This window comes from Plectropomus leopardus, chromosome 14, assembly GCF_008729295.1.
Source record: "Plectropomus leopardus isolate mb chromosome 14, YSFRI_Pleo_2.0, whole genome shotgun sequence".
In the NCBI taxonomy this organism is placed as follows: Eukaryota; Metazoa; Chordata; class Actinopteri; order Perciformes; family Serranidae; genus Plectropomus; species Plectropomus leopardus.
This window is the reverse complement of record NC_056476.1, coordinates 7,442,925-7,470,920: the sequence shown is the minus strand read 5'-3', so window position 1 is coordinate 7,470,920 and position 27,996 is coordinate 7,442,925. Positions and strand designations below refer to the sequence as shown.

Here is a 27,996-nt window from a genome sequence, read left to right as displayed (position 1 = left end):
TGAAATTTGTACACATTGAACTACATTAACAACAAATGATGAATGCACTCAATGGATGGTGAATGGTAAATTGCACAACGTTCACAAATTAAACAATTACAGTTACTACTGAATTCACACTCTGAAAAAGGATATCATCTGCTGGTTTGAACTCAGACTCCCAACATTTTCTTCACCATGTAACCAGGCATGTTGTAGAGGAAAAGCGCCAAGATGGCCAACAGCAGGAGAACAGAGACGATCTTGATGGTCAGCCAAAAATACTGGTCACATATCAAATGCTTTGCGGCTTTGAAAGGGATGAGGAACCACAGGAGGGCGATATCTGGACGGCTGGTGGAGAACAAAGACGTAAACAGAATTACAGAATGCCAAACAATTAACAATCTAAGATAATGTACACAGATTCCTACAAAGAACTGATTTAATCTGAATGAAAACCTAATGATATCTCCACAGCATTCTTGATTTTCCGGTGTTTAAGCCCTGTTATTACAGACTGCATGTATCAGCTGTGTTGATTGTGAAATGATTCCTCTTGTTCACTGTGGTCACATAGTGTCTGCTTAAGTAATTGCTTCATTGTGACTCTGCAGCAAGAAAAAAACAGCGAAATCCAGGCCTCATTTCATGCAAAAGTGCCTCCTAGCATCTAGTTGAAGCTTGTATGAGGCCATAGTTAAGATAAAACAAGAGGATATCTTCAAAAGTTCCAGTTACTATCCGTCCTCTGCAGCTCAAGTTATGTTTGGGAAAACAAAAACAAAAACTGCATGCTAGAAACTGTGGAAAAAACTCACTGGATTTGGCTTCTCGCGACTGCTGAAGCCTCATGTTACATTTGGCTAAACTTTGAAAAGCATTTTGCATGGACTGAGCACTGCAGTGTGTTCCTCATCTCTCTCATCAGAGTCACATTTGGAAGGCATTGTTTCACAGCCACAGTGAGGACAAGAGGAATGATCACAGTGACCAATGCACATATGTACATATGGACACGAGTGTTAAGACAGATTAGATCTTTTACTCTTAGTTTCCAAGAAGTGCAAACATTCGTGTAAACCAAAGTAAATCAGTGCAAACCTGACCAGAACATTGACAAAAACAGAAAAGAAATCCAAACCACCACAATGAAAAACTATATTTAATTTCATGTACTGCACATCGAGCATTACCACAGGGATGGCTGGTTTCATGCAGATGTATGTCAGAACCCCTGCTGCAGGCAGCTGCCTCTTATGTTTATGACTTCTTGATCGAGTGAGATACACTCCGAATTAACCAGGACTGATCTCGAAAGAAGCTCTAACTTACCCTAGGAGTTATTTATGTCTTAAAAGCACCACATATTGTGATTTTGAAAGACACAAATCTATTTTAAATGCATGTACTCATTTTCACTTGATGTTAAAATTATGGCAAAAAAAACCCACTTCAAATGACTGATACTTCACTAAATATAAAGTGCAGCTTTTCAGGTAACACAAAACGTGTTCTATGAACACTGAATATCTCAAAGAATCTATTTTAATCACCCAATATCTCAAAGTCAATATAGCAATATCCAAAACAATAAACTAATTTCTAATATTTAGGAGGATATGCTTTCTGAAAGCATATATTGAACAATGCAAGTTGTTTCACTTTTTTAATCTTAATTCCTCAAATGACTAGAGGTCTACTTAAAGAAACAGTTCACCTCAAAATCAAAAATATGTATTTTTCCTCTCACCTGTAGTGCTATTTATCGATCTAGATTGTTTTAGTGTGAGTTGCTGACCGTTAGATATCAGATATCAGCCGTATAGGGCACTCAGCTTGTGGTGCCAAAAATTTTTTTTTTTAAAAATTAAGATCTCAATAGCAACGTCTCTTTCCAGAAATCCTAACCCGGACCTACTGTTGTTTCCTTCTGCTAAACTACACCCACTAACTGTATCACCCTGCAGAAGGAAGCATGCATCGACAACTCTGTCAAGGAGGACGCAATTCATGTTTACATCTTGTGCTGTCACGAGCACGAGCCTTTCATCCATGATTAGATGCACGCTTCCTTCTGAGTGTTGATACTGTCGGCAGGTGAAGTTTAGTAGAAAGAAAACTCCAGTTAGTTCCATTATATTGGAGACAAGGAAGACATCTTTACAGCCGATATCGCTAATACTCTGCCACTCACATCAAAACAATCTAGAATCATAAATAACTCTACAGGTCAGAAGAAAAATGTGTATTTTTGATTTTGGGGAAAAGATTGAAGGGAAAATGCAGACAGAAAGTAGAAAAGAGAAGAGTGAGAAGCCATCTGGTTAGTGAAATTGCTGGAACCTTCTGCAGAGGTGTCTGAGCAACATCTCAAGCTCCAAGCATTTTCTTGACCATGTAACCAGGCATGCTGTAGAGGAAAAGAGCCAGCATGGCCAGCAGCAGGAGAGCAGTGACAATCTTGATGGCCAGCCACTTGTACTGGTTGCAGACCAAGTGTTTAATGGCCTTGAAGGGAGTGAGGAACCACAGGAGGCTGGTGTCCGGGCGGCTGCAAGGACAAAAACGCACGTTCAATAATACGCACTTATTGCATTTTGGACCATTATTGTTGCTCTCTGTTTAAGCCTAATATAAATATAAAATAGCTGACATTACTGAAACTAGGACAAAGCAAAAGTTAAGACAAATAAACAATTTACAATATTATGATAATTTATAGGTGGCTCTAGGTAGAAATAAACAAAAGATAAACGGAAACAGCAACTTACCATGTAAAGAAAGAAGATCCTAGGTACAAGTCCAGAAGTTGGTTGACGTAAATGTGTAAAAATGTCTTTCCTCATTTCGGAAATTGTTTTATTTATTATATTTATGTCATTTTATAATTGTTTAAAAATATGTTTATGCTTGTTTTAAGTTTGGTTTAGAATTCACTTTTTTTTTGTTTATGACAGATTTATCTTTTTATTTATTCAAAGATTTATTATTAATTTATTTTTCATAGTATTTATTTTGTTATTTCTGGCCTGTTTTGCGTTAGATTACCTTTTAGACTTTCAGCAGCTAAACAATATGTACTCCTGCGTCTTTGTGTGTTTTTGGTGAGGTTGAAAAGTAGCCAAGTCATGGAATAAAATGAGCAATGTAATTGAGAAAAATAGATCAGTAGAGTGGACAGTGATAAAAATGTGGACAGTGGGGTGATAACAGAACAGACGTCATACTTGGGTTTCTCCAGTGGCTCTGGTTCGTTGCGTCCTTCACCAACTGGGCTTCTCTCTGCTTCCTCTCCTGTCAGGAGGTGCAGCTCTGCTTCCACTTTTCCCTTAAAGGACAAAAAACAAACTCTCAGTCACCAGGTTTTCAGCTTTTTTTCATAATCTCAGCGCTTATCACTTAAAGATATGTGTTAAGTCACTTTCTATTACTGAATAAGCTAACACAACGCTGACTGAGCCTATGGCCCCCAGATTAAACTCCATGCAGTATTTCGAACGGGGTGTCTGTGGTGACATTCTCAGGAAAATGACCCACAATAAGTGACATGTTTTCCTTCTACTGGCAATGTTTGGTCCACAAGAAAGGGGAGGTGTCATGAACGCGACAGACGCTATTTAACTCAATTGTGTGTGAAGAGGCTTATTTTTTTTCACGGTCTCTGCTAGTGTTGCGAGTGAGGCTGGAGTTATACTTGCTCTTTGAACAAAACATTCATAAAGACAAATGGCTGAATCATGAACCAAATAGTTCACTTACTTGCCTTTGTACTACAGCTGTTATTTAATAATTTCACAAGGAGGTAAACCAGAGAACTCAGACCGTGCAGAACTTGTAGATTTGCAAGATATAAAAATAATATATGGCAAAACTTGAGGTTATTAAATAAATTCTGAGCTCACTGCAGGCACAGGAGGGCTACTGCAGATGGCATGCCAGGCTGCTAAATGAAGCAAGCATGTGTATTATATTGTCCTTACCATTTATACATCTTGCAAACATGTCGTGTTAATTTATGACGTGCACAACCAACACTCCAAACAGATGCAGGATACATTAGGCAGCAGGTAATTTAAAGCAAGTTAATCTCCAGCCCAAATGGTTACTATGACCGCTTTGTTGTGTTCAGGACGTTCTTGAGCATGGCCCTTAAATGAGGTCAGGACTTTATAAAAAGGTAGTAACCAGGTGTCAGAACATAAGCAACACACCTCCAAGAGGAACCTAGGAAAATTGCAGACAAAGTGTCGAAGAAACGCAATCAGGGAGACTGAAAAGACAATAAATATTGCCATTCTAATGGATCCTATGTTGTTTGTACGGGGAGTACCTCAAGAAAATGTAATGGGAAAAGATCAGAGGTATATGATGCGTATACTCCTGTTGTTAGGAGGAAAAATCATAACTGTAAACTGAAGGAAAGCACCTTCACCAACAATGTGGACCCAAAGACTGAACAAGTCTATATAATGGAGTACATGACAGCAAAACTGCAATTGAAAATGGACATTTTTCTACTGCTGGCATTATTGTTTATTAACAGTAACCAACTATTCTTGCATTTTGGATTACTTTTTACTTTGACCTACCGTGAGTTCAAACTCGTCTTCTTCATTTCTGGCCACAAAAGGCCACCATCCTTTGATCCTCTTCTGTTTGAAGATGGAGACCATGGGCATCTCTGTTTCATTTGTCACCATCTCAATAGTGCACTGCTTGGCAGTCTTCGCACCACGTGGAAAACGGTTCAGGTCCAGCTCAATCGCACCTTTAAAGAGACATTATTCAACTCAACAAGTTAAATGCCAGACAGCTTCACTGGCGTGGTGGAACAAACAGATGCATGTCTCAAACTTAATTCAAAAATCAAAGCTATCAAGCACCCCATAAGCAACATCTGTGGCATTAACAGTAATTCATGAAGCCAAATGTTATAACAGATGATTGCTCACTGCACCTAAGAAGTCATCTGCAGAGAAATGGTCCGCGTCCCACACTTGCAGATTAAGACGTGCTGGGATCTTGTATTCAGTCTCATCCCAAGCAAACATGGACTCTTTTTTTGAGATGACGATCTTCTCCTCAGCCATGAGGTAGTCGAAGGGGTACACGAAGCGCCAGTTGAAGTTGCCCTCCCCAGTGATAGAGTGGTAGTGGACGTCTGTGTCCTGCTTGTCCTCCTGTTGCCCTTTCAACCAGCTGATGCAGAAAAAAGGTGATGGATAAATTCACAATCTTGAATCAGATTGTATTATGTTTTAGTCTGGTTTTGCTCAAATATGTAAAGACAGGGATAAATAAAAAAAATATGAAAAATAAAGTATCAAAACACATAGAGCTTATAGTCACCCTCGCACAAATATGTCACTTGATTTCTCGCCAGTGAAGATATCATCATCCTCCAGGACGACCTCATCTGTGTTCCAGACGATCACCCTCAGTTCAAACCTGGACACATGCAAAAATTACAAGATATATAAAACACTAAACAATAATGATAACAAGCAAAAAGCCTGCAAGGATACATTTTCTTTAGATAAAAGCTGAAGGAGCATTCTTCTAGCTTTTGGATTTAATCAGCACTGTTTGGCTAAAAATGCATACAGTGTATGTAAATGCTGTAAACTGAAATTTTGACTAGAGAACGTACTTCTTTGGTTTCCTTGGTGAAATATCAAGAGCAGGTCCAGGTGCAGTCATATCTTTGGGGAACATATCCACCCACATCTCAATTCTACCCTAAAAGCAAACAAAAACAAGCTATTAAGGGCTTTAAGGATGTAAAAAAAAAAAATAAAATCAATAAAAAAACTTAAAGTGAAAAGAGGCTTGATTAATAGAAGTAGCTGGCTGGAGTGGAGCCAGCATGAGTCCACTGTGCATCATACTTGTTCAATTCCTGGTTTGTCAGGGTGGAGCAGTGGTCTGGTCTCCACATGCTCTGGGACAAGTTTGCAGCCGACCCGTGGGATTTGTTCCCAGTGGTTCAACACGGTCAGAGCCAGATGTTCATCCGTCTGCTTCTTTAAACCTGAAAAACATCATCAGTGTGGTTGATGGTTTAATACAAATTTAAAATCACACGTTTGCTTTTTTTACTTTCAGGCAATTAGCTGCTGCTCCACATTAAGTCAAGAAAATCATGATAAAGAAACGTCATTAGTTGAACTCAGTGGGAAAAACAAAAGGGTATGAGTGAAATTAACATTCACCATTTTCATCCTCTATCTCAGTTGGTGCCATGAAGACGCGGTTCTCCACCTTCACTCTTCCTCCAGGGCCGTAGTGAGGCCCGTCCAGTTTGCCGTCCTTACACAGCTTAGCCAAGACTTGTGTAGGTTTCATTGGGTCCCGCCACACATTGTAACCGTGGCTACAGAAAAGAACAGAGTCAGTTACAGTTACCTGCATCACGTAAACCTATGATAACCATTCAATATGTAAGAAGGAAACTAGCATTTGAAACCATAAACTCGTAAGAAAGATGTTTCATGAGGTAATAAATCAAATGAAAATTAGGGTAATTTTCAAATTGACTTTCTCATAGACTTTAGTTTCATTTTTAAAAAACTGTGCTGTTCTCTGTTTAAACCGCCTGTTAAAATGTGCTTTTGCAACACTGTTTGAACATGGTCATGCCAATAAAGCCTCGCTGAATTTAATTGACTTGAATATAACCAGTAGTTGCCCCTGCTGGCCATTTAAAGGAGTGCAGAGGCCACATCAACTTCTTTTATACATTTTATGTTTACCATGTAAAACACATACAACTATGAAAACTTAATTATATTGAATAATTAACCATCATTTTCCACAATCTAACACACACTGCTACAAGAAGTTAGGCCTTTGATTCTTACATGGCATAGTTACATGAAATACCACACGTGGCTCTGTGTTTGCTGTAGAAACGGTTCTCCAGGTCGAGTTTGGTTTCTCCAATTAGATCATCGGTTCCCACCAGGTCCCAGTCATAAATTGACACCGTCAGAGTGGAATCCATCGGGAATGTGGCCTCCACGTCAAATGATCTGATAAGATGAGAAATGCAGCAATTTTCAGGTTTTCACGCATATTTAAAAAAAAAATGCATGATACAGTCAAAACAACATATACTATTATCAAAGGCTAAGCATTTGTACTTACTTGCCAAACAAAGGGTTCAGCTGTTTTGAGATGTAGTTCTCTTTGTCTTTGATCTCGGTCTTTCCCAGTTTGATTGCAATGTATGGATCAGCTTTCCCATTAATGTCAGCTGGATGCAGATCAGTTGCCTACCAAATACACAGACAAGATGGGTGTGAGATAGATAGTCTGAGCATTTCCTGAGATATCTACAACTTATTAAAATGTAGTAAATCCTTATAACCAAAGTTATTTATTTACAGTATCATTTTAATAATGATGTAATAATTAAAATGTCTTTATATAGCACTTTTCATACATGAAATGCAGCTCAAAGTGCGGGAGTAAGGGAGTAAACCAGTCAAATAAGATTTTTGATCTTTAAACCCTCAGATTACAGATACTGTATATTTCTGCACATCTGTATAAAATAGACATAACTTCATATTCTTTGTATACATAATTAATTTTTTCTTTGTATTTCTTCTTTTAGTTCTCCTTTTATATAGCTTGTTCAATTTTATTGCTTATATTATATTCTAATTTCCATATTTTGAATATCAGTTCATAAATTGTCTGTGTGTAACATAAAGTGGGTGAGACCACATTTCGGTGTCCAGTCTTCTACTATAAAGTAACAATAATAAATGCTTGAATTGCAGACCTACCCTAATAACGTAGATGCGGACGAGGATATTAATGGGATCGTTGTGAGGAATGTTCTGAAACATTCCCATGTTGGAGTCGAAGCTCATGTCTCTGGGCATGTCATCCGAGACTTTGTACATGCACAGTGAGCCCTAAAGAGACACAGTCAAACAAATTAATTGTTATAGTGCAAAAAAATGTTACATAAGATTTGTTATAGAACATGTTTTGCATTCTCTACTGTCTGCCGCTGTCTCAAGGTAGTGAAACAAATGAGTGATCTATAACAAGCTTGTCCTCTAAAAAGGTTGATACAGATAAGTGATGTAACTGAAGAATAAAATATGGATTGCATCTCTAAATATTTTGTTCTTACTTTGAATTTTCCAACAATTCTGTCCTCATCAGTTACGTTTTGGTCATCATCGTCGCCACCTTTCCCCCTGAACAGGTTAAAGCTGTGGAGCCAGTCTTCAAAGCTGTCAAATTCACTCTCCAGTTCCTTAGGGTACACCTTGTTTGAAAACACAGATTTATAGCGACATAAATCCAGCTGACTGATGTCTTTTTTTTAATAAAGAATGTGGGACAAAAGCAACAATATAAAAGTTATAATTGCTTTCAGCTTAAGCGTTAGCTCTGAGTCCATTACCTTCAGCTCATCCAGCTTCGGCTTTTTCTTCTCAAATGGATCGCCTCCCGCCCTCCTCTTTTCCTTCTTTCCTTTTCCTCTCTTGGTGCCTTTTACAGGAGAGTCATCAGGTTTGATATCTGAGTACAGGTTAGCGGTGAGGACGAAGCGGAGAGGGGGAGCAGGGTGTGGGGGGGTTGGAGGAGCAGAGCACTCGAGACATGAATTCCACATGAAAGTTGCCAAAACCAGCTGTTACTGTATACAACAAGCACACCATTGAATTGTATACAACTGAAGTATACAGTTCAGTGGGGAAACTTGGTCGTGTGACAGGATCCTCCACGCAGGATGCTGCAGAGTCTCCTTAAAGCTCATTAAAGACAAACCCACAACTTGACTGCTTATTGACATTATCATCCACAGCCAAATCATGCCAAAGTACATGTACAGTAATATGCACCATATAATACAGTGCGTACTCATAGACAGTATTGAAGAAGTGGACGTAGTCACCGTGACATCACCCATTAGTTTGTGGGCTACTCTTTCAAACCTGGAGTTTGGCGTTTTGGCAATTGGCATCTTGCCTTTTTCGGAGCCAGAAAAACTATATTTGGATCAGTGGATAGAGCGTTGAGGATATGCAATGCTACTCCTCTGTCCTGATTGACAGGTCATCATCTCAAGGCAGCCATGCCCTAAAACATACCCTGCTGTTTAATTTTAACACCAAGAAAATAAAATAAATCATCTTTGACTTTAGGCCTGGGGAACACTTTGGGGAAGTTTTTTTTTTATGTCTGTTTGATGAAGCTAGTGTTTTCTGTTTATTTATCTGGCTGCTGCTATACGGCAACACAGTGGATTTCTGGAAGGGCTAATCATCTATCAATTCATCTATCTATATTGTCTGTTTGACTATAAATGACACCCTAATTTACAAAATTGACTTCAAGCTATATTGAGGAAGTATGAAACTAATGATTGATATGATAAGCTCATTAGAAAAACATTTACTGAGGTAGTAAATCAAGGGAGAGGTCAGGTCATTTTGTCATATACTTGTATACAATCAGACTCCTTTTTGTAGCCACTGGAGTCGCCCCCTTCTGGTCATTAAAAAGAATGCAGGTTTGAGGCACCTCCACATTAGCTTCACTTTTCAGACTACATCCACCTCATTTATACGTTCTATGTGCACACTACAGTTTAATGCTTGAGATTTTTTTTGTCATATAAATAGTTGATTCTGTGCAGCCGGGTTGGCAAAGCACAGAATCAAACCTTTCATATTTATCTCAAAAAATGTATGTGTTTTCTGATTTACTGTAAGTTTTCATTGACAACTTTCATGGCAAGCATATGGTTAATATGCATTTATGGGAGAGAAAAGGCGGCTGTCCCACTTATGGAAATTTGGATTCATGTCTGCATCTAAATGGAGGCATTCTCTGGCTACGAGGGCTACGAGGGTCACTACTGCACTGTAGAAGAAAACAATCAAGAGTTAGTGAGCTCATAAAAGATGAACATGCATGAACACTATTCAGATGCTCAGTGTTAGCAAGTACATGTATTGTGGTTTTTGGTTAGATGGGAGATGATTGCTGCAAGAAACTTCAGATAATCTATAGAAAGTATTTGAGTGGATATTTTATGACCTTATACGGCACTAAAACATCACAAATTTGCTACTCCACATTAAGAACACGAGTACTTGTAGCTACTACTTGGTTTAAGGCTGACAAAATGGCACAGGAAAGCATGCTGGATAATAAAAACATTGTAATGTATGACGTCTTGTTTGCTGTTTAATATGGTTGTACCTCCGCCATCAGCAATGTCCATTTCATCCTTGTCCTCTGAATCTGACAGAGCAGCTTCTTGAGCCTTGAGAGTCTGTAGGAGCAGAAGATAATTTCTCAGCTGGATTCATCAAGACCAAAACAAGATCCAGTTTCCTCAAGATACTTAGGTTGAGATCTGAGTTCATCATGTTTTTTTTAAGGTAAGAGAAATTAATTTCAGCAAGCATAATACTCTGTAGTTCATTTTTATCTAGCTTTGCAGCCAGTAAAGAGGAAAAGACTCTAAATGTCTGCACTGTTCCCCTGTTACTCGCCTCTGTCAGAGTTTCAATGGAGGCAAAATATTTGGACCACCAGTCCAACATGCTCTCGTCGAGTTCCTCCTCTTCCATCTCATCCCCCTTCTTCCTCTTCTTCTTTTTCCCCTTTCCATCCTTGTCATCATCCTTTTTATACCACATACATTAAACAAATCAGTAAAAAATCATCTCTCAACAACATAAAATCTTTTGTTTTTTGACTATTTAATAGTGAAGCATTTCGCTTACCTCAACTTTGACAACAGCATCAGAGCACTAGGCAGAAAAACAGATTGCATAATGTCAAACAATGTCACTTTTGTTAGCTTTCTAGTGTACAAATGCTTTCTGTTTTAAGCATTGTTATTTAAACTGGGTCTAAAATTTTCAATAAAGGGGACATAAAATTTGCAAAAATGAACTTACAGAGTCAAGTTTGACCACTGTATCCATTTTCTTAAAACCAGGCTCAGGTTCCATGTTGACAACAATAATTTCCTCTGAAAGATCAAAAAAAAAGTGAACGTCATTTATAAAAACCGTGTTACTGCACAGCAAAACATACTGTACTTTATCTGTTCAAATTAGATTATTGTATTTTGTTCCAAAGTAACAATAATGTAAAAGAAAAACTGCACTTCAGTGTAAAATGACTCCAAGTTTTAGTGTATACCTGTGGTGGAAAAGTTGTTGGCCTGCTTGTCTGTTGCTCTGTAGATGAATTTCCGCAGGCTGGTGACAGCGTTGGAGCCAACCAGAGTGTAGCGGCCAAAAGCCCTGCAGTCCACCACTCGGATGTTCAGCGGCGGGTGAAGCAACTCGTTCTCAGGCAGATCCTAACACAAAATCCAGGATTAGTTTGATTTACGAGAATAATTTCACAGGAATTTGATTCTGAATGCTTCTCAGTGCTTCTTCTCTGATGTTCATTATGGAGGAGCTCTATTGTAGCTATATTGTAAGCTCTTGACAAGTGACGTTTATCACCATAACAGCCACCCATTCCCAGCAAGAAACTTTGTTCCGCAGCAAAAAAAAAAAAAGAAATGTAATGGAGAAAAGCAAATCACAACGAAACATTGGCGAGGCTTTCCACCACTGGAAACAGCTCTTGGGGAGTAAAGAGATGAGGTTTGATGCTGAACTTTCAATGTTTTTTAGACTGGTAAACATAATCTAACACTGGCTATTAAGTAAATGTATCTTTAGTGCAATTAATGACATGCGGCAAGGTATTACACACAGCACCTTCAATAAAAGAAAAATCAAATATTAATGGAGTAATTTAAATGATAAAGTACCACTTCAAACCACTTGACCAAGGTGCTGAAGTTGGGGTTTTTCCTGTAGTTGGGTATGAGCGCTGACTGCACTCCCTTTCCGGCACATTCAATGTCCACACGAGGCCGATCCACCTGAGCCAGATTCACCCTCTTCAAGTCCCTCAAGCCCCAGAACAAAACCTGAGGGGCAGGGAGGCTCAGTGATTGTGCTGTTGTTTTACTTTCCTTTTCAGTTAATGAATAAATCACACTGGTCAAGTTAAAGCTAAAACAAAGTCTTCACCTCAATCCTGTATTTGCTGAGCACTGGTCTGATCCCAAGTGGTACGGGCAGGATCGGGCCACGATCCATATCTGTGGGACCGTCTATGGGAGGCAGGTCAGCTTTCCCATTGGGGCCAATCTAACAAAAAGAAAAAGTGTTTTAAATAATTTATTTTTCATATTATCTGTAAACTTCTTCTTAAAAGTACCCTCAGATGGTGTTCATATCTAAGTATCGAACCTGCAGCAGTTCAAAAGCAGCCAGCATTTCTCCGGCTGTGCAGTTCCCACGGTAGATCTGATAGTACTCTAACTGGGGGGGAAAGCGTGGGGGACCATAGTGCTCGTCCGCCATCTTGACCACAGGCTTGGCAAATGTTCTGCCCATGAAGTCCGCTTTACCCTGGAAACAAAGCAATAAATAAAACCTTTAATATCAACATCGCAAAACAATAATGACTGATTATTTGAAAGAATGGTCTTTTTAGCCTACCATATCCAATCTGTCAGTGTTCATATCAAAATGGCCTCATTTACAAAAAGGTTGTTTATGGTATAGTCATTAATTATCTGATTTGTCCTATCAGCAATAGAAACATGGCTTGAGGTGCACATGTTTCCAGGCAGACTAGTTAAAAAAACCATTGCAGATAAAAGAGCCCCCAAAGAAAAATGAACAAATAAACAACATCCCTAAAATAACCAGTTAACTGCAAAACAGACACATTCATATTTATGTAATGTCAAAAGATCACTGAATTAGTACTATATGTTTACATAAAATTCAATCTCCCTTGCAGTTATTGGTTATTAAGAGTCCCAGTTCTCTGTTGGCCACATACAAAACGCACAAAGTGTCACTTAAAGGAATGCAACAGGCATAACTTGGTCATTTATCCTTAAGGACATTTCTTATTCCTCTTGCATGCCTTTCAATACAATCTACTCTGCACACATTATAGTGCCTCTACAGTACATCAAGCCATCAGAATCCACACTCTACTTATCCAAAGGGTCATCCAAAACAACGGTGTTATTGTCAGGAGCAAATATAGAGTTGTCAGTCAGAAAAAGCATTCTTTCAAATATTTTTCATAACAAGTTGCTATGTACAAATACATTTACTGAGGACATGTCACACTCTGTTTTTAGACTCATTAAGGACATGTTAAGTCTAACATTTCAAGTGAAAGACAGGCAGACTGTTAAATTATTAGGACGACAAGGATGGAGGAGAATTGTTCCTATCTGGTAATTCAAGCCGTGCGATGGTAGACTGTTTGCTCACATTAATACAAATGGAAAAAGAGAGGCGTCTCTATTTCAAAGCAACCCTCACCACTGTGTCTTGATCATAGATTTCAATGACGATAATAGGAGGGTCGTCTCTCAGTTCGCTGGCCTCCCCAAACAACTCGACATTCTCAAAGACCAGCAGCTGGTCCCAAGTCGGACACAGAGTCTCAGCCAGCACCTGGAAACAAAATATTTCATAAAGGTGAATCATATCTCAGGCTGACAGCGGACTTCCTAAAGTCTTTTCAGTGTGCTCACCTCAGTGACCTGACTTTGTGTTGAGAAGAAGACGCGAGCGAAGGGGTCAGACAGACCTGTGCTGTCAGCAGCAAACAGGCTGCGAGCCTGGTACATGTGGACCCTCAGCTGGAAGATCTGTTTCACTGCAGACAGATAAAGACGCTTAGATATGAATCAATTTGTCCATAAATTAAACTTCAAGAGACATTTGTTTAAAAAAAATAATTATATTAATTCTATGTCTCTAAAGGGAGGAATTATCATAATTTTGTCAAATGATAACATACTGAACTAGTGGTTGAATTTAAGTAGGTACATTTACTCGTGCTGTACTAAAGTACACTTGAAGGTACCTTTAATAAGTATTTCTATTTTCTGCCACTTTATAATTATACACCACTACAATTAGAGGCAAATATTGAACTTTTTACTCCACTATATTTATTTGACAGCTATAGTTACTTTGAGATTAAACATACAAAATGTAATCGACAATTTAATCATGTTATATTATTTTTGGCCAAGATAAATTTATTGATTCCCTGAAAATGTTTTTACAAATTAACCAACAGTAAATAACATTATTAAAATTAGCCCCTCGTTTACCAGCTGCAACATTAAAGTTTGCGTCCACATTTTTCTGAGCACCAAAATCTTTCTCCAATTGTTTCCAGAGAGTGTATGTGACGATACGCGACCGCCTAAAGAAAAAGCGACCCTTCTGGTTGAAAACCTCCAAACTTTTTAGAAAGGCGCTGGTGATGTCACTGCCACTCCTTTAGTTACTGCTGTATGAAACTATTACAACTTAGATAGAAAAAGACATTTGTGGGAGCAGATCGGTCAGACTGGATGTTGCTGGTGAGCATTATTCTGAAATGGCAAACTCTGCATATTGAGTACTCTAAATTTTGGTACTTCAAGTATATTTTGATGCTAGTATTTTTGTATTTTTTCTTGAGTAAATTTTTAAATGAAGGACTTAAATTGTCAGTATTTTTACACCCTAGAGTATCAATATTGGTACTTTTACTCATGTAAAAGATGTGAGCACTTCTTCCATTTATCTCATGATCTCATTAATGTAAGTGTAAAGTTAACATTAATAAAAATACTTAATTGATGGCCTTACTCATGTAGGTGAGGCTGATGGGAGGTGAACACGGCAAGCCAGGTCCTCTGGACAACTTATTTTCTTCAAATCCGTTGGGCAGGCCGTTCAGGTAGTCTTTGCGCTGTTTCGTCAGACCCAGCCACAGATAAATCTCTATCTTTGACTGGACTGTCCAGCCAGCAGGCCCAAAACCTTTCTTACCAGGGATCTTAAGTATATGAGAAAAATAAACTAAATTATTAAATCATTCACAGAGGGTAAAAGGAAATTCGATGGAATGTTCAAAATACATAATAGATTAGATTTGGTGAAAACTTACTCTGAGAAAGAGTGTCTTGACTTTGCCACAGTCCTTTCCTGTCTCCTCCTCTGTACTGGAATAAAGGATGTCTTTGGAGGGAACGCGTGCGTAAGCAATGCGCTTCCCATTACTTATCATCCAAATGAAAACATCAGGAACGCTGTGTTGAGGCTGCAGCAAGAAAAAGCGCTTGTATCAAACACGGAATGACCACAATGATGCAACCATGTACAGCAAACAAAATCAGTCATAAAACGGGTGGACAGAAAGTTTTGGATCTCACCTCATCAGCAAGGAAGCGCAGCCTCGTGAGGAAGTTCTGAGCCAACTTGATTTTGTCTCTCACTGTGCTTTTCTTCACCTGTGACCTCATGGCTTTAGCTTGCTGGCCAATGCTCTCCTAAACCAAAAAACAGACAAGAATTTAGCAAGAAAGTACATATATCAACAATCAAAATGTGAAATAAAAAAACAGCTTCTTTTTAGCTGACGTACCACTTCTGACATGCACAGCTTCAGTCTCTCTCTGTCGAGTTTGGTTCTGCCAGACTGGTTCTGGTCTTTGTTTGCCAGTGAAAGAAACTGACTGAAAGAAGTGGAGATCAGTCAGTTTCAAAGTCTGTACTAATCTATTAGACTTAAAACTGGGGTAGGCAGCTTGTTGTTGTTTTTTGCATCATTTAGCAAGAATTCCCTGATAACCTTTCAACATATTAGGTGATCTAAGAGGAAACCAGACTTCTGCACCTCCTTTTGACTCTGTTTTTAGGCTTTAGAAAATCTAGCTTGTGACAGGAGACTTTGGCTCATCAAAGGTCATTTCAGAGATAGCGTTCCTAATGGCTGTTCTACAAATGCAACTGCAGGTTCACGTCCCTTCAGATGGTGAAAGTCTAATTCAATAGTGGAGAATCCTGCAGAAAAAGTCACTATTTAAGCACTGGCAACAACTACCTACAATGAAAGGCAACCCAAAAAAGGAAAACTGACTAATCAAAAATAGTCTAAAAGGGAGTCAGATACCCTATTAGCACAAATATGCAATACTGTTTTTTTTTAACGCCAGAAAACTTGCTAAAAATAGGTGATAAACTCCTGCAAGTAGACAAGCATGCCTTTCTGCTTTTTTTACTGATGTGTCACGTTTCTGCAACACCAACACACTGGAAAACAGGTAAGTAAACAGTAAAATGCAGCATGGTTACTTCTTCTCTGTTTGTTACGTATTTGGTCTTTCTGAAACTGATAAACAGCTAATTATTAACAATGTGTGGAGGAAGTTTATGTCTACGGACCTGCAGCCCTGGCTGAGCTCCTCCAGGACGCCTCTCAGTCTGCGCTCAGGGTAGCTCTTCTCTGTTTTGATGATCTCTTGCACATCATTCAGTCCATCCTCCTGTAGAAGCAACAGATGTTTAGGCTCATTCAGCAAAAGTTAGAAACTGTATTCAGCTTTTTCCTAATCATCTACTTATTGGTGTGAAGTGTATGACTTGCTAGTTTATCTGCGATGTTGTCTATAATGTTGGCATTGTACAGCCTCCTTCTCTGGTCCTGCCACCAACTCTTGATGTAGATGCACGGCTTCCTCTCAAAATACGGCAGGTGGAAGTAGTTTCTGAGGATACAAATAAGGAATACATTTCATCAAAGTGAGGAAATAAACCCCCTAAAGTGAAGTGAATCTAATATGCAAAAGTTAAATGAGCAATGATGACTCCTGGTCTGGCAAGATTTTGTATAACTTTTTACTATTTAGAAATATTTTGGTGATTTTAATTAAATATCACGATGCAAAAATAGCTCAGGCATCAGTTTTTCTTTTTAGTAAGACATTTTCATGATATTATTTTTTAACTACAGTAGTTTGTGGTTATTTTTCAAACTGTGATAGTGACGTTTTTGTTCTGACCGATCAGTGATGACAGGTTTCATGGGAGGAGTAGTTGCCACTGAAGTCAGGTCCCCATCATCATCCAACTCGTCCTCGCTGGAGTTGTGGATGAGTTCAGTCTCCTCCTCGTCACCATCTCCTCCCCCCTTCTTCCCCTTTGTTTTTGGCCTGGCAACCCCATCAATCTCGTTTCCATAATAACCTGGCACAAAGAAAGCTATGTTAGTAGTAGCACTAGTGGTAGTCACACCTTTAAATGTGCGTCACCTCTATCTCATGATAACAACCTGGTCTTTAAAACAGCTCTCATTCATGTGAAAGACAACACCAGCATTATAATGTTAATCACTTATGAAGATTCATAAAACTGCCTGATGCAAAGAAGAAGAATTTGCAACTTTCTCATTAAATTCTGCAGAAAAAAAAAGTCACTGAAAATGAGTTGAAGTGTCCAAAGATTAAATTTGAGCCACAGGATGAGACAGTAAGAGATATCAGGGAAATATGACTAGAGAGTAGGTTATGGAAAATACCTATGGTGACTTCAAAGTTGATGGGCTTATCACCAATCTTTCTGTCAATCATTGTGGCCTCCAGAAAAGATCCAAAGAGGAAAAATTCCTCAACCTTCCCGGTAGCGGTCTGTAAAATACACAAACAAGTGTCAGAATTTGGGTCTCACCTCTTCAGTTTTTTCTAATTAAAACCAATGGGCACTTGGAGAATGCAGCCCTCTGTCAAGACCAGTAGTCCAGTCCTCTATGATGTGTCAGTGCAACCACATTATTTGTCTGAATATATTTCCAAAACTATTACACTGGTGTCAAAATGATGTACACATGTAAAAATATCAAATCCTTGGACTGAGATAGCATCACAAACGTGGCAGCTTGTTATCAAAAACGTTGAAAGTTCAAGAGTTCAAAAGGGAAAAAAATAGCTTGAGTCATTTTTTTGAAGGAGATATTGATCCAACAGTGGCAAAAATTTGATGCTGAGCAAGAACAGTATGTTGGAATTTCTTTTCTCAAGACTTGAGTCAAGTCTGAATTAATATCTGTGTTGGAGTTTACTGCAGCTAATTGACATTTAGATATGAGTAAGAATATAATTAGTTTCATGGTATGCACGTATTTACATTTCCATAGCCACCCATTAGTTTCAAACCATTCACTGCTCCATAACCACTGCTCTCTGTATGAAGTTTGAGCGAGTATGTGCATAGAGGATTACTGATACCTTTGCATGTGGATTGTGATAAGGAGTAATTGTATTTCTACAATCAGCAATGTTTTGTCACTATTGAACTTTACTACTATCTACTGGAATTTAATATGTATGAAATTTACTGTGTCTAAGCCAAATACCCAATCTCACAATGTTAGCCAAAGTGAAAAATAATTCTTAAATCCCCCCCTGGGATTTTTATCAAAAATATTTACTTTTCTTCCTTTGCCGATGCAACACCTTTCCACCAGTTTTTAAGAAAATCAGGCCAGTAGTTTTTCATGTGACTAACAAACATACAAACAAACAAACGACATCAAAAGCATAACCACCTTAAGGGGGGGCAATATGTTAGAAACCAAATAACCTTTGACATCTGTCGCACTTTGGTGACTTAGAAAGAAATGTAGTGGTCATGACGACCCTGTAATACAAGCCATCACACTGTGTGAACTGAATCCTTGAGGACTTAAGGGTTACAATCCCACTGTGCTCAATTGAATTTGCTGTGTGACTTACATTGTCCACCAACAAAAACAAGCCACATTAATGTGAACAGCATATTAATAATGCACCAGGTGGGCTAAATACAGATAATTAATAATTCACAACAACTGCAGCACAATGACCTGTCAGCAGCAGTCACAAATGACTTCCTCTGCATGGCTGCCCATCTAAACAGGGACCCACCTCTGAGATGTTGGGTACTCCCTCCAGCTGCACCTCAGTGGAGCTGGTGATGTCAGGCGAGGAGGGGTCCAGGATCTCCACACCCAGGCTGATGAGCAGACGAGCTCTGAAGGAGACTCCCTCTCCGAGGCCTTCGTTTAACTCCTGGTACTCATCCATCAGGGTGTAGGTACGAGTGGAGCCGTACATGTTAACCCAGGCAGGCCCCAGCGTGGGGAGGAAGCCTGAGAAATAATGTGCAAGTCATGGATGGATGCTTTCACAGCTTTGAGTAGAACTTTTTTTTAAAAAAAAAATTGCAGTAGAAATGCAAAGTAAGAAAAAACACTGCATGCTAATTATTTACATCTGTGTATAAGTTGCTCTAACTGACCTAACATCCAAATCAAATCTAGTCCAACTTTTGAAAAATGTTTCAGAAATTCAGGAAAGAGAACTTACAGGAAACATTTTAAAAGAGAAAATGGTTATTTGTGTTTACTCACTTTATGCCAGCTGCTGTTGATATATACCTGTACTTATATCATATTCCTGCAGTGACCATTTAGCATTGTACTTTTGACATATACTGACAAATTTCCATAAAAAAGATTTTAATTAAAAGAGGAAATGGTACATCACCTTTGTCTCCATCATTGGAAATCTTCTTTAGGTCCAGAAAGTGTGTTCCCATAGCGACATCATTCACTTTATCTGAGTCACGGATCTGGATCTTCATGCGATTGCACAGCGGTGGAAACATCTCAGTGAAGACAATTTGCTCGTTCCAGATGGGCTCATAGCAGCTCTTCTGAACTGATGTTTTCCCCTGTAATCACAGATTACAGCCACGTGAATATTTGAATCAACTCAGGAATTGTTTCGGTCAGTGTAATTTATATGTTGACATGGCTGAGATTAGACAGATATAAAAACAGGGCTATGAATGTTTGGGATTACTTACTTTCTGCCCAGCAAACAGTACTTGGACGTAAGGATCAACCAGGTCCTTATTTTCCCCTATGAAGGCCTTTTTGACATTGGCCATGATGCTGGTGTTCATTCTGGGGAGTCCCTCTGCTCTGTAGACCTTCAGGTAATAACGAGCCCACTGCCTCTCTGCAGGCACCCCCTCTGGTATTAAAAGATTGCTGTAACAGAAATGGGACATGGACCGACCATAAATAACTGGATGTTATGATAATATGGACGTCACCATACAACACATATAAAACTGTATGAAGTAAACCGTTGCACATATTTTTATTCGTTCAATTTTTTGTTGTCCCTTTACCTCTCCTATTCTTGATGTATATACTTTTGTTACGGCTCTTTTTAATAGTTATCCCTTGAAAATGAGGAAGAAAAAAAGACTATGAGTCAATCAAAATGAAAATAAGGCTGAGAAACTAGTTTATATTTGGTATAGGACAATTTCTTAATCTATTTTACTCTATTTTACTCTCGCTTTGAAAATGTAACATATTTTGTTATTGCTTGAATATGTATTTGTATTGCCTGTGGATGTAATAACAATGCAGAAAGATATAGGAAACAAACAAACAACAAAAGGCATTTGAACTTTCAGATATTTGAAATGTAGGTCTGCAAATTTTGATTGATAAAACAGCAGCATTAATGGCTCAGATGTCATGTTGAAAAATAAGCAATAAACGAAACGTAACTGTATGTCTTATTCTGTTTAATTCTGCCAACTGCTCAATAATCTCCGTTTGTGGTCTGTCGAGAGTCTTACTTGTCATAAGACAATGTGTATATTTAGTAGAATATCATACAATTGAAAATATACTGTTACCCCTCTATGTCATCTTCATCTGATTCATTGGTCTTATGTGGAGTCTTTATGGTGTCTCCTTTGGCCACAACTGCAATATCACACTTCACGTAGCCTTTACAACCTGCTGAGATGTCATCAGGGTCGGACAACAAAGCCCACTTGTGGTAAAACTGATGTTCTGCAATGCAAAAGAGGAGACAAATTAATTGAAAAATATGTGTCATTAATTCATAATAAAAAAGCTATCTTTTAATTGATTCCTTACCGGGCTGGGAGTAGATTGTGCCAACATCCAGTTTAAAAGTTCCAACCAGTGTTCCACTGCGCAGGAGATTTTTGGAGTGAACTACCTAAGAGTTGGTTCAAAGAAATACAAATTGCGACATTAAATACGCTTGTCTTTGGCAAACAAGGGATTACTTCAAACAGTTTTATCTTACATTATTATGAATCAAACAACTTACAGACAACTTAAGGATTTTGTCAAACATAACATCTGGAGGGACGTGGAAGTCGAACACAAAATACTGAAAAGAGAGAGGAGTGAGTGACAACAATATTAGTATCAACCCTGAATGTGGATACAAATTAAACTGAAATGAATATATATGGTATGTTGTAATGACTGACTCACTTCATTGTAGTATGGGCAGTTGGTTGATTCCTTCATTGAGGTGTATTTTTTATCCTCTCCAATCTCCACACAGACCATCGGATCCATGTTCAGTCCAATCAGCTGCCGCGCTTCAATCACTGTCACACTGACCTAAAATTAAACCATCAAGTATTTGAGTGACTGACTGATTGTGAACCAACTGTGTCATATTAAAAACATTAAGATTCCACAATGATTGGTCATTAATTTATCTGCACAACCTAAATAAAATAATTTATGGGGCCAAAAAAAAAAAAAAAAGACTGGTAAGGTTTCTCTTACTTGGTAATCTACTGGTCTTCCAGAACTGGGCTCCATCTTTATGTCTGGTTTTGATCTGTAAAAAAAATTAAAGTGTCAGACAATAATGATAATTTTCTGTTAGATTCAAGCAACAACAGCAATACACATGCTTACAAGGCAGCCAAATACAGAGCAGAACCATGCTTGCCTCTTGTTTGATACATTGGTGGTGACGGCTGTGACTGAGGCCAGTGAGATGGTGTCTGGATCTGGGCCTCCTCCCATAAACATGCCCTGACGATCCAAGTCCTCTGTCTCAAGAATAGCTGGCTCATCTGGACATTGTATGAAAGACACACAGTAAGGAAAACTTGTACCAAAATTAAAGTAAATAAAAATGGAGACAGTGAAAGTTTAATAAATTATTGCAGAATTATACATCTTACTTACACATTTAGTTTTTTATTAATCCTGGGAGCTTTTATAAAACTCAAGTATTTGTGATAATGGTTACGTATGACATTTAAAAGCAGAAAGGTGTAATATTTTTAGCACTAGTGATTGCATTATAGTCTACTGTAGACCAAAAAGCTACTGTGTCATTTACAGCTCAACAGCAACATAAAAATCCATAAGTTAAGTAACTGCTGCATTTGTAGAGAAAATAATTGGTATTTTGGTTTGACAAAATGTTCTGTAGAAGGCTGAAGTGGGCAGTAGGCCAACAGCAGTTTGTAATATCAGCCAGGATTTCCTTTTTTTTCCCCTTGACCTAATCATCTGTCATCCATCTCAGCTACTGATACCTCCGTTTCTGTCCTCCTTGTGTCCACGGTGCTTACTGCGCTTCATGGCTCAAAACAATTCTTTGTCTGCTCTGTGAAAGAAATTTTAAAGTGATTAACTATTTCACAGACAGAAGGTTTGCAATTCCATGAATAAAACAGTGTTATTCATTGTGTTGGTGCAATTACTTAATAATCTGAATTACCAATTACTTTCAATAAATAAAAAAACAAAGAACTTAATTTTTTTCCCATGCTAATCCAAATTTCTGTGAATATTCTGCAGTCAGAACCCAACTTCTTCTGTCTGCACATTCACAACTCTGTACTGCAACATCTTACAGACAGAAGGAGGCCAACAATTAATTGCTATTAAAAAAACCTCTAAAAGCAACTGGAAAATGCCTAAATTATTAAGTGCATTAAAAAAAACATTTAATGCATATTTATTCAAAGCCAAAACATACTGTGTGACTTAGCAAACATGCTGTATTTTTAAGTGTCATGGCAGAACTAAAGTACAGTTTATGTGCTTTCATTGAAGAGGGGTGTCTGTGTGCTACCACACCCTGGATTAGCCTTCAAAAGGGCCTTTCAATTATTCAAATCGGCTGACCTTAATACATCAATTAAAGAGGATACATTTCACAAGCATTGTGAAAATAATACACTTAAAATGATTAATCTGCTGTAATTAATTAGCAAAGTGTCCTTTCCACAGGTGCAGTTTTAATTTTAAAAGTTCAAAAATGTTTGCTGTGATCAAGTGTGCTAATTATTTCCAAGATTGACATTTTCAAGATTATGCACAAATGACCTAGAGACATTGATGAAGGACTGACACTTCTTTTCTAAATGTTTTCTTTACTTTTTTGAATATTTCACAGTTGTATGTAATAGTCAAAAATGTAAAAGAGGTACGCAACAAAATTGTTACAATGCTTGAAACCCTGCAAAATAATGAAACACCCTTATGAGCTGCATGTTGCTCAGAAATAACACTCATGACATTTACAATCACCAAAAAGCATGCAACTAAAAAACTGCAAGAAACCTCAAATGCACAGATGACTGTCTCTGCAAAATTCTAACCAACAAAAACATCTGCTCAACATTTTCACACAGCAAATATTAGTCTTCAGAAAGTCCCTCCCTCCTAGTTTTTCAAGTGTACTGTAAAACTTTGAGGCCTAAATGCCTGAACTCTGCTTGTAACATCTGAACTATGCTTAACATGATGTTTCTGATGAAATATCTTATGATACATACCATACAAGAAAACGATGCTCTTGTCTTCCTCCTCTGAGTAGCTCCAAAAGAGTTCCCTGCAAAGAAAACACCCAACTTCTTAATTTTTTTTTCTCCAAGATGGAAGAAACACTACATAAACATTTTTGATATTTACACAGCAGTAAGGAATAAGGCTACAAAGTAAAGTTGTACAGAAAAGAATTGGGTTTGTCCAAGTCTGGAGTTGGGCTGGAGTGATGTGATACACCAATGAATAGTGCATGAGTGTTGAACCCGAGACTGGTAACTATAACTAGGGACTGCTGAGAGACGTCACTGTGAGCAGAGTCTGCCAATCCACACAGGCTGTGCACCAAACAAAAGAAAATATGTAATATATCTTTTTTTCTTAAATCCTTTTTTAAGATGGTTGCTGAAAAGCCAACCAGCAACTTTTACATGCAAGACAAAAGGCCATTAATTAATGCACATGATAAATTGTAACTGTATAGTGTTTCTGCATCATTAAGTTAAAAAAGCCTCCTAATCTAAGTAATTAAGAGGCAAAGTACAAAATGTTGGTGTTTGTGCTTTTCAGAAGACAAACAATGCAACATCAGTAAGAAAAACACACATATTAATCATTTGAAGCCTGAGCAAATTGGCTTGATTTCATTCATCATTCAGAAATAACCTCAAAAATGTCAAGAAATTAGTTAAAAAGAAAAAATCTGAAAATTTGTTTTAAAAATGAAGAGGAAAAAAGTTACAAAACAACAAGCAAACAAACAAGGAAGTGACCCTAAAAAAATACACTGATTTTGAAACATGATTTTAAATATGTAATTGTGTAATTATGATAATTAGAAACATCGTTTTTCCAAGCTTTTATCTATCTTCCCTTGACATTTTCCCTTGCTTTTAAAAACAATTTTGATAACCTACAAATTTCTTGCAATTTGTTGAAAACTTCTTGCCAGTTGCCGATTCCCTTTTCTCACACTTTTTTTTTTAAAAGAAATCACACCATTTGTTCAGGGTTCAAAGGTGTGAAAGGTGTCTGAAAGCAGCATGAGAAATGTGATGTCGCTCCAGGTTTCAAAGGTTTAGAGTAACTGTTATATTCAAAGGTTTTGGCACAGTGTGCTTCTACAGTACTTGTCACTGTAATATGAGTGTAATTCTGTATATATTGTAATGTATATCAAAACAGTACTTCACTGGAAAGCTACAAAATGTGGAAGAATGAGGTAATCAATATATTGCCCTGTCATTAGTGATAGAATTTCATGGAAGTAAACAAAATGCCGGCCAAGCTTGTTGGAAGAAGGCTCCCTTTTAATCATTAATAAGGTGCTGCTACAAACTGGGTCCTGGTGCAGACACACTGTCTTTTGTCATGGAATCACTAAACGGTGTCAAGTCCTATTTGTAAACGCCCTCAGTTTCAAATTTATACTTCTTTGACTCTTTAAAGGTGACCTCAATTTTTAATCACACAAAAGCTGCTGATATTTTTTTTTTTACAGATTTGCTTGAATAATAAGGATCAAATGTGGCACGATGTGTTTCCGCACAAAAAAAGCAGTGTAAAAAGCACAGAATATGTTGCATTATTTTGCTAGGTTGGGGCATGCTTTAGCAACTTCTATTCAATGCAACTTCAATTCAACGCTGGAGTACAACTCATCATCTCATCAATTACACATACAGCCAGTCTGTAAGCCATACGTCAAAGTCTAAAGTTGCTGGTATCCGATGAAACAAGGCAATAAATTATTTAGGCGCTCCAGTCAGGGTTGCATGTGGCATCCTCATTATGTGGAGGTATCACTGTTCACAACAAAAGAAATAGATTTTGCTCAAAGGAAAGAACAGGGAAACATGTTATCTTCATAATAATTTAAATTTTTTTTTTTGCTGCACTTGCCCAACTTTAGTCCTTTAGTCCCATAGTCCTCTATGTTCAGGGATATACATATATATATATATATAGATATATATATATATATATATATATAGTACAGAACAGACCTAGAACAATATTTAGTTGATGTGTACCAAACAAAACATCAAGGTTAACTTAATGCAACTTCTTATCTTGTGTAAAGACTGTAAAGGATGCATCCTTTTCCCAACTGCTGAGCTGGAAGTGTGTGACACTCTCAGTGACATCAACCTGACCACTCTGCTGAGGGATTCTTCCTTTAATTACATGATTCACTAACGGCTACGAGGGGTTGAGGAGATCCTAGTTCCTCCAGGATGGCCGGTAACCGTGTCAGCAATCGTGCAAAGTTACTTGTAGTCTTATATTCCAACCTCATATTCTGTCATCAAACACAACGTTGAGTACTTTGAAGTTGGCATCAGCCACCAAACCAGTTTGCCATGGTTGAATTTTCTGATCTAATAAATTTATTTATTTATTTTTTTTAAACAATTACGCGCAACCCTACTTAGCATCAGAGAATCTTTCAGTGGTGATGAGTGATCTCAAGTACAAGATATCAGGTTAAAAACAAAGATTTTTAATATCTATGCACAGGGTTCCTACAGCTTGAGGTATGTTAGATTAGATTTAGGGCTTTTTAATGGCACTTGGAATGAAATTTAAGGCCAGTTTTACAACAACAAATTTATATTGTATTTAGAAAATATAAAAGGTGTTAGCAGTCATTTTTAAATTTTACAATGCAATATCAGAAAAATGATTCATAAAATTGAAATTTCCATGTCTGTGCATTTTTAAGATTTTTGATTTATTTAAGAAATTTTTATACCAATTAAGGGCTTATTTTTAGATTAGTTCAATGCCTTTTAAAACTTTTTAAGGATCTACGATAACCCTGTATGCAGTGAACAAGAGAGTTATAATTTTTATTTTGGATTACTATTTATGTAACACTTATGAATATGCATGAGCAAGCAACCAAACCCTTAAATTGACACCTTTGACAAAGTCGTCTAGGGTGAACCACAGAATGATTTGATACCAACCATGCAATCTTATCCCATGTCGGTTCAGTGTCCATAGCCCTTTTTTGGCTGTAGACTGGTTATCACCATCTTGTTTGTGCTCCAGTGGCTCTGTGGGCACCACCTGACAGCGGTGTAGTGTATCCTTATGACACATTTCTCTCGAACTCTCTGATGGGGGAGTTTGGCAACCTTCATCACTGAAACACAGCCAAAGTGCATCAGTATTGTTAGTGTTAGTGGGGGGTATTAGGCAGCAAGCACGTAGGTCCTGACCTCAAGTGACCTAAGGGACTTAAAGATAAAATTCATTAGTCAGAATAATGATTGGTTTGTGTCAACTGTCTTGAATGGGAATCCATTTTAATAATCCATACTTTCCAAAAAATAGTCCAAAAATATAAAAACTAGAGTGCTAAAACTCAAATTTGTGATGTCATAGGTTGGATTTTTTTATTGCTGATATCTAACATATAAAAACTCATTTGGCCGTGAACCAATATTCATATATCCACTTCTTGTCCCGACCTAAGTTAAGCGATCATCAAGTCTCTTCTGTCGTGGAATTTACATCATATTATGCTTCGTCTTATTGTGATGGCACACCAGCAGATGGAGACAAAAAATAAAAATTCAATTTCTGAAAATATTATCATGCATCCCTAGTCATAGGGTATAAAGTCTGTAGCTGCTCCATAGACAGTAAATTGGGAAATATGATCACAATGACACTGAGAGCAGCCGGGGGATGCTCTGTGTATATGGGTACATTTTCAGTTTCAAAACTGAGAACACTACAATAAAAATATAAGATATTTTGGGTATGAAAAAGAAGACACATTTTCTGTGGGTCCACACAAGGCTCCCATTAATTGTCTGTGAGGCAGCCCCAGACTTTTTACCCTGCAACATCACAAGATTGAGATTTACTTCTCTGGTTTCTGGCTTTGAGAGAGATGCTCATGTTCACTATTATGACTAACTTTCCTAGACCACTGAAATAACATAGTGGAGCTCTTAATTTGGATGATGATCTCTATTAATGTCATCAACAAACCCTTGCACTCTACGTTATTCAAACAGACAAAAATGTTCAGCCTATTTGGGGCACAACTTTGAACAAAATGTGTGCCCACACTTTATCCTATGACATATCACAGTCCTCCTCAAGACAGGTTTTTTTTTTTTTTTATTCAGTTAGTCCCAGTAAGTCTTTAATGCAATGTCATCATGGTGCACAAGGTTAGATCAGCCTCTAGCAAAAATACACTCTGTCTAGATACAGACCACTTGATACAGTCTATGAGATGAGGTAATACTTACTGTGTTTGGGCTACCTGCCTTAGACACAGTTACTGAATAGAAGCACCACCTGGTGGCCAAAGAGGTAATTTTAAAAAAAATAAAAATGATTCTCTAAGTATAATAATTTGTTGTAATTTGTGGGACATTTCTTACCAAGTTGCACATTGCCTTTCCCCTCTGTTTCTGAAAGAAATAGCAACAATTTGCTTGGGATTTA

At 37.8% G+C, this 27,996-nt stretch overlaps 1 protein-coding gene across 1 annotated transcript; it reads right to left on the bottom strand.

Annotated features, from left to right (window-relative positions):
- Positions 1–285: 285 nt before the first annotated feature.
- Positions 286–22,332, bottom strand: LOC121953387 (otoferlin-like). The gene is made up of 42 exons (XM_042500449.1): positions 22,287–22,332; positions 21,689–21,815; positions 21,520–21,574; positions 21,217–21,348; positions 21,043–21,109; positions 20,848–20,928; positions 20,601–20,760; positions 19,749–19,935; positions 19,427–19,613; positions 18,806–19,029; positions 17,422–17,530; positions 16,907–17,090; positions 16,492–16,612; positions 16,290–16,390; positions 15,490–15,580; positions 15,278–15,394; positions 15,013–15,165; positions 14,712–14,901; positions 13,598–13,722; positions 13,383–13,517; positions 12,285–12,446; positions 12,063–12,182; positions 11,798–11,959; positions 11,170–11,332; positions 10,923–10,996; positions 10,746–10,772; positions 10,512–10,643; positions 10,216–10,288; positions 8,408–8,526; positions 8,132–8,269; positions 7,776–7,907; positions 7,129–7,256; positions 6,843–7,013; positions 6,195–6,355; positions 5,871–6,013; positions 5,633–5,721; positions 5,332–5,430; positions 4,940–5,181; positions 4,572–4,750; positions 3,210–3,310; positions 2,326–2,533; positions 286–333 (listed from the first exon to the last, which is right to left on the bottom strand). Exons 1-41 carry the CDS (start codon positions 22,330–22,332, stop codon positions 2,353–2,355), a joined length of 5,388 nt encoding a protein of 1,795 aa, XP_042356383.1. The 3' UTR covers positions 286–333; positions 2,326–2,352.
- Between the last annotated feature and the right edge of the window lie 5,664 nt (positions 22,333–27,996).